The 7,713-nt window shown below is 42.9% G+C and overlaps 1 protein-coding gene across 1 annotated transcript in view; it reads right to left on the bottom strand.

The window, feature by feature from the left end:
- Window positions 1–7,713, bottom strand: part of LOC147666201 (junction plakoglobin-like) — a 195,402-nt gene that overhangs the window by 49,059 nt on the left and 138,630 nt on the right. The window contains exons 8-12 of the mRNA XM_086949216.1: window positions 7,345–7,683; window positions 6,709–6,864; window positions 2,805–2,924; window positions 1,460–1,610; window positions 829–950 (exon numbers count right to left, since the gene is read on the bottom strand). Of these exons, the coding sequence (XP_086805342.1) occupies window positions 829–950; window positions 1,460–1,610; window positions 2,805–2,924; window positions 6,709–6,864; window positions 7,345–7,683 (888 nt within the window). The remainder of the gene's footprint in view (window positions 1–828; window positions 951–1,459; window positions 1,611–2,804; window positions 2,925–6,708; window positions 6,865–7,344; window positions 7,684–7,713) is intronic.

Here is a 7,713-nt window from a genome sequence, read left to right as displayed (position 1 = left end):
GCTCCAGTGAGGCCAAACACTGGTAAAACTAAAACAACTTGCCTTGTTTGCAAAGGAAAGAAAAATCCCCATATACCTACAGGCACCTACAGAATGAAATTGTATAGATCTTTTTTTGAAGAACCACGAGCAGTAGGGGCTCATTGGAGGAGTGGGTGGAGGATTAGCCAGAGGGGTGGAGCTGGTATTTGAGTGGTAGGAAAGCAGCACAGGAGAGAGAGTAAGAACACACATGGAATCATTTAGTGTTTGATTAAAAAGAAAAAAGTAATTTACTAACTGTCAGCAATTGAAAGAAAGAAGTCAAAAGGATGGTAAATAGCCTATACTCATCAAGGTAAGGGACAAATACCAGAAGAGGATGCCAAGCCATCAAATTAGAAGCAAATATATGAGGACTACAAAACCAACCCAATGGCAAGTAATGGGCGAGCTCAAAGTCTAGTACTTTTTGGCGCAGCCACTAAAGTCTTTTGCCGGTCTGTTAGGCGAGACCTAAAAGTGCTACATAGAGTAAGGAGTCTTAACACATGGATAAAAGATGCACTGCATGCCAGGGTGTAATCTCTGGATTATTTGCCTTTTATCTCAAACATGCATATACAATTTTAACTTACAATTTATATGAAGTTATATAAAGTTTTATAGTTAAACAGTTCTATTCAAAATACTAGCAATGTTTATAAATGTGAAACTATGGCACATGAAGATCAGGCCTTTCGCAGGACCTGACAAACAAAATGTGAAGCTCGTGTTAGAACTCTGCTCTGCTAATTCGACAGTCACACCATCAACCAATTGCCGGAGCGACATGGCCAAATCACTTACAGCTTCCCACGCTGCAGGGTCCTGTCTCAGGATGGCATTGGTCAGTTCCACAGACACACGCTTCCTGTAGTCTGGATTTTTATCCTCAGAGATACGGAACAAGACAGCTGCTGCATAGGTGGCTGTGGACACAAGTAAGGCAAATCGTGATTGATGGTCAGTGAAAAGCAGTCATTAACTGAATGAATGTTTCAATATTTAGTCTGTGGTAAGTAATTATCATGAATGATCATGTAGTGGGAGAACAGACAAAAATAAAAATCACAGAGAAAAGAAACAATGTCACTAAGTCTGAGACGCTGTCATTTTCAGTGACAAGCATGGTTTGTAATCTAAATGTCTTACATCTAGTAGCCCACAAACAATACTTACGCCCACCACCACCAATAAGTGGCATTACTCCCATTTTATACCACTAACCGCTATGGTTTGTACACTGTGGCGCATTCTATAACAGGGTGACCTTAGACTGGTTCTGTGAAGAACAACTTTTGGACTAGAAGAAGCATTGTTTGATAGGGTCCGTTTGGTTGGTGATTGGTCAAATGTAATTTCCACCGCTAAGATTCAAAACGGCTTGCGTGAGTTACTGTCATTTCCATCGCAGCATGGCAGGATGTCTGCAGCTCACCTGTGCCTTCATTCCTGGAGTGCAGCAGTTCCATGAGCGGGGCAGAGGCTCCTTCGGCGTCGATTGTGTCAGCCAACTCCTTATCCTGAGCCAGTTCACATAGGACCCCAGCAGCCACACGCTGGATGTTCTCCACTGGGGAGTACAGTAGCTACAGAAAAGATTTGCAACGAAAACTGGGTCAATATATTACAATTCTTATTTTGCGTGATTTTAATTAAAAATCTATACATTTAGGCATTTCTGTTGAGAGAAGCCGCAGTTGATAACGTAAATGAGACTTCTAGATGGTTTGACAAAGATCTAAAATCACTGCAATAAAACCACACATTGTTAATATAAACCTAAACTAGCCTGGAGTGCATGGTTTCAGAGTTTGGTCTCTTCTTCCTACCAAATACTAGCACCATGCAGTGTTTAAGCTGTATTAAAAACTGATAATACACGAGACCAGACCAATGCTTCAGAAACTTTTAACCCAGCTGATAAAATTATGTTAGCAGAAATATATTATCTTATAGAATTACACTTTGAAGGATGAATTGTTGCCCCAAAGAACTTCAGGAAAGGAAACCCACCGACTGTTTTAAAGAAACACAAGTCATTAATCCATAAAGAAGTTGTATGCCAACTCGAGGACCACTGTGATCTATTTGACTGGGATCTATTGCGAGCTATCCATTTCGGAATTATTTACGTTTCTGCGCTTGTGGCAGCAGCATTAGTTTGAAACTGGAAAGCAGCTACATTAAACTTTGGGACTGAAATTAAAGTGCAGTAGTGTGAGCCAATTGTGGACTCAATCTTGCTTTTCCAAGCATGATTGAGTGTTACCCAGAGACTGACACTACTTGAGCAAAACCATCAAAAACTCTGCTTCATTAGGTAACAGATTAGACCTCTAGTAGAGCTTGTAGGAGAATCAATGTATAACTCCCAAAAGAATAGAAAATAAGCAAAGATACTATTAAATAGTGAAAGACTGAGACAATGAAACGAGGGTAGTATTTGGACTGATGCTAAGGCATGCTATACACTGAATGCATGATTACAGGTGACAGAAACTACGCGACAAATTTGAATTGTCCCACAGTACTAAAGCATGTAGGCCTGAAAGATGTGATCAGCTATGCCCTCTAGCACTACTAGAAGGTCAGAATAGTGATGCAGCATAGGCGTGACAAAACCTTTGGTCTTCAAATGGGACTGATGCAATGATTCCCAGCAACAGCATGAACAAACCTTCCAGGTGGCAAGCAAAGATCGCTCAGTTACTGCCACTTCAAAGCATCAACCATGATGAAACAGGACACTACATTGTGTAGCAAATGGGGCCTGGTCTTACCTGTACAAACAGAGGAATGGTGTTATGCCTGTGAATGTCCATTCTGTTCATTGGGTCACGTGCAAGAATGTGGAGGGCTCCTGTGCATCCTTCCACTATCTCTTCCATTTTAACACCATCCTATATTAAGAAGAGGCAATAAACAATACTAATTAATCAAGAGTCTCAAACTCCTAGAAAGACCTAGTTTTAAGACCGTGTTTAAGGACCAACTTCACAAACAGTTTATAAAGGCTCAATAGGAAGGGCCAATCATAACAGACCTACAGCACCACATCCTATTCCTCAGACAGATAAGCTAATGCTGCCACTGAAAACACAGGGGTGTGGAATTCCTATAGCCCGATGCCCAGAACATATTTCTTGGGGTCAAGGAGAACATGTTCTCATATTTATTTTGTCCTTGGGACAAGTAGGCCCAACCCCCTGCAGCACAGACCCTTTGGCTGCCAGATTAGAGTACCAAATTACGGATCAGGGAAGGGCACCATCTGCAGTGAAGGTAATATTTGTGTCCATAGGTTAATGTTGTTCGAACTTGTATTTAAGGTTCATTAATTCAAAGCCTTTATTATTAGGGTGAGCGCTCCAAGGATATGTTTTAAGTTCAGACTGCACTACTGACAGTGGTTTCAGTATAAAAATGAGTACAAACGTGAGCAAATTTTAACAACATGATGCGGAGGCTATGTAAAATACGTCCAGGATGCCCTCAAAATAGATGCAAATATATTAAAAAGCTTGAAAGCAAGATTCATGATACTTTGTTTTTAAAATAAAATCTTCATAAAGGCAACTGGGGAAAAAAAAAAGTCTAAACTATTGTGAACTTTTAGGTACCATTTCTTTGAAGTGTTTAGTCAAAGGTGTTGATGAATGCTAGTATTTCCAAAACATATTCATAATTGAAAAATCAGTCTAGGAAGTTTCACAAACTTATAGGAAACACGCATTGCCAAAGCCAATAGGTAGGAGATTGGTTGTGAGCCTTTGGGTTTTGTCAATGCATGGCATGTTTAGACATGGTTTTTGTGAAACATTGTTGTGGGAGCTGCCGGGCCCTAATCATTATCCTCATCCGTTCGGCCCCGATTTACCCCCGGTGCCGAGCCCCAATGCAAATGGGTGTGCTCATGACGGAACGGTTCCGTCATGAGAACAGCTCGACCGATGCTCATGACGGAACCGCTCCGTCATGAGCACAGCTCGACCGATGCTCATGACGGAAACGCTGCGTCATGAGCACAGCTCGACCGATGCTCATGACGGAAACGCTGCGTCATGAGCACAGCTCGACCGATGCTCATGACGGAACCGTTCAGTCATGAGCATCGAAAGGGTTAAAACAGACATTGGCAGAAGCAAAAATATTTTTGGTCTCAAAACCTACACATTACCATAGTAGTTTCTGGCACCGAACAAAACTAATTTGCTGCAGATATGCTCCTTGCGAGAGCAGAATGTGGTCACTCACAGTGAAGCCAGCCAGTAAAGAGTTACTTTAATAAAAACAAAAAGGTCTTGGTTAATGCCAGACCTAAATATGGGCCCAATTCTTAAAGACAGTCACAAAAGGCACCCATGTTATATGTTCTTGCATTAGTGCAAATTTGCAGCTGTCATTAATTCACAAGAACTTACTGAAGTATGTAATGAAATCGCACTCCTAGAAAATATCTGTGAACTGCATTTTAGCACAAGCCAATCTGCACGTGTAGATTTGCTCATGTGAAAATCTGTTGAGTGGTAGAAAGTTAACATTTCAACCAACTACATTTTCCTCCAAACCCTGGAAGACGTTTTACTTCTGCCCTGGCCAGGAGTAAATGTCCAACCTTTCTCTGTATGGGAAAATATCAGAGACGAGCTGATGAAAACGCAATAAGCATCCAAGTTAATAGGTTTGCACAGGCTCCAAAGGAAATTCCAACCATAGGGAACTATTGCTTACCGCTACCTCCAGTCCCAGTATGTAGATCTGTGGAAAGGTGGCAAAATAAGGGAAATACTAGTATTCAAGCCCTACTGTAGTAGGCGCGCTGTCATAATAAGAAAGGCTCTTATAGAATGAGATTGCTGCCATAACTTTTTGCCGCACTGTATGACACCAAAGGGACAAGTGGATTTTATTACAGGGCAAGTAGATTTATGAAGCAACCCGTTTCATGGACAAGTTGATATTCTATTCCACAACCCTGAAACACTATGGGCCCTGATTAAGATGCAGGCAGAAAGGGCTTCGACCGTCGGTTAGAGCCCTCCTGCCGCATCGTAATCACAGATTCGGATTACTTTCTGACCGAAGCAATTTCAAAGGATCGGTCGGAAGGGAATCTGAATCAGTCTTCCGAGCGGCTTACAACGGGCTTGTTGGAAGGCCCAAAGTAATACCCCGGCCAGCTCTTTCTGGCCGAGGGATTACAATGGTAGTGTTCCGCTGCTTTTTTGTGCCAGCCTTTCTGGCACAGAAAGGCAGTGGAGAACAGCTTTGGGGACCTCCTGAAGGGCCTCCATGGGTGCAAGGACGCCTAATGGCAGCCTACGGAACATCTACAGGGCCCCCCCTATTTATTCCCGCATCTGGTGGCAGGCACCTTGGGGGTGCAGGAATTCACTGCACCGTAGCATTTTGCTATGGAAGCATGCACTCCGTTCAGGGTTCGGTCACATCCTAATTCCTGGCCTGGAACCGACAACTGGAGGTCGTTCAGTTCCAGAACGATGCCGGACGGACTCTGGTCCATCAGATATCACAATCGGCCCCTTTATCTACAGATGGGATGAAGGAAGAATAAAAATGCTAATCAATTACCAAGTGGCTCTTCCTCTGCACATCCTTGGAAGAAAACGTAATCACAGAGGAGTGCACGTTCGCAAACACAACATCCAAAGCATCAACCATCACTAGCAGACACCAGCTGTCAGATAATGTTTTATCACGGTCTCCAGTGTGCCACACTTAACACATGAGGTAATGTAAGCTTGAAGGAGGCTGCAGGGTAACGTCACTCTGTTCAGAGCCACCCATGAACCAAGTATGCCACCTTGAAGAAGGCAGAATTAGCAGAAGTGACTAAATCACCCACAGCATAGGCTTCCTGGGAACAAATAGCAATTTATGTCCCTATACAAATAATCACAAAACTTCACTCCGAAGGGGAAGCATATAGTATGTTCACATTATGAAAATACTAAAATATTCAATCACCAGGCAAAAGCTTTTACCATCTTACATCTTTCAGTAATGACTACTAGATATTTCCAGTCAATTTCAGTGGCTTGATTTTATGGACAGAATATTCAACATGCAACACACTAGTAGTTTTGCTACACATCTATCTAAGCAAACTAATGTCCTGACAAGCCTGTCTTAATATTTTACTTTGGGGATTATTATATGAATGCTGTGATATGCATACAACTTATGTGAATAACACAAAATCCGGCCCTTTAAGAGATTTTCCTTTAGACTATACCCTCACTTTCCTTTCTTCCTCTGAAAAGGTGTTTCTCAAAACATGTATGTATAAGGATCTCAAAACGGGAAAAGGCCCTGCTCCCACGAACAGCTTGGCCAGACCATGTTTTTGTGATATGATCAGCAGACTTTTCAAAGGCCAGCTAGTTTCGCTTTGTGTTCCTGGTTAAACGTGCTGGCACTTTCCACAAAGTTCACAGTAAAAACTATCTGTAAGTGTTTTTTACCCCAGAAATCCCCGCCCTCTCCTACTCCGCCCCTATGCACAGCTACCACACTAGCAGGAGGCTCGCATACCGACATAGTCAAAGTTCTCATTTCCTCAGGAGGAAGGAAGCACATGCAGTCCTTTCAATGCTGCACACAAGGCGTTTCCTGTACATTATGTTATCCACCTACCCCACCCTAGCAAGATTCAACACTTACCGTGTGAGTTTGTTGTGTGCCGGCAGCGGCGTGTCGCTGAGCATCTTGGTGAGCTTTTACCAGCAGCTGGATAAGGCGTGGGATAACACCAGCCTCTTGGAGAGGGGCGTGATTGGCAGGGCACAGTGCTAGATTGCGTATCAGACCAATAGTAGCCTAAAATATTACAAGGAGAGAAATTAAACACTGCAGTAAAGATTTGCATAATCTGGTGTATGAACTTAAGTTTATATGAAATGTTTCTTGCCAGAAACAAAGGACTTTGAATTCCCTTAATAACGTCTTAACAGAAGAGCGATGGATAGTCCGTTCACTTAACCAGTGCAATGCAATGCTGAAATGAGCAACGCAACACCTGAAAAAACAGCAACCTCCAATTTGGCCTATGCTGCTGAAGGCATCACCTTCAAATCAAAACACAAATCTATTTATTTACTGTATGTATAAAGTGCTCCAATCTAGCCCCTTACAGGGGAAATAGACAAGTTTTCAACCTTTTACGAAATGAGGTCAGAGGCAAGGCGAAGATCAAGGGGCAAAGAATTCCAGTTATATAGGTCAATGAAAGGACATTGTGGCAAGTGCTGCATGCCAGGACGTTAAACAGCTAGGTACAATAGCCCTTTCAGCATTTACCTTCACTAGCGGCCACTGATATGGTTGGTTCAACAGCTTGACTATGGCAGGGATGCCATAGTGCAGACGCACAGAGTTCTGAGCAACCTCTGCCTCCGGGTGTCGGCTGGTAAGGTGCCGCAATGCGCAGACAGCGGGCTCTGTGATGTCCTCCTTGTCACTCGCTCTCAAGATGGTATGGATCAGGGCTTCCACGCCATTGCTCTGAGTCACCAGGGTCTTGTTCTTACTGTTGTTGCAGGTCAGGTTAGAGAGTGTACCAGTGGCACAAGTGAGTACATTGACGTCATCAGAGCTCAGCTGGCTGACTAGGATTTTCAGAACATTGTCTAGGCCCTCCTAAATATGTACGGGAAAAAGACGATAAAG

The sequence above is a fragment of the Lissotriton vulgaris genome, unplaced genomic scaffold (assembly GCF_964263255.1).
Source record: "Lissotriton vulgaris unplaced genomic scaffold, aLisVul1.2 SCAFFOLD_868, whole genome shotgun sequence".
NCBI lineage: Eukaryota > Metazoa > Chordata > Amphibia > Caudata > Salamandridae > Lissotriton > Lissotriton vulgaris.
The sequence above is the reverse complement of the archived record's forward strand: the minus strand, read 5'-3'. Positions and strand labels throughout refer to the sequence as shown.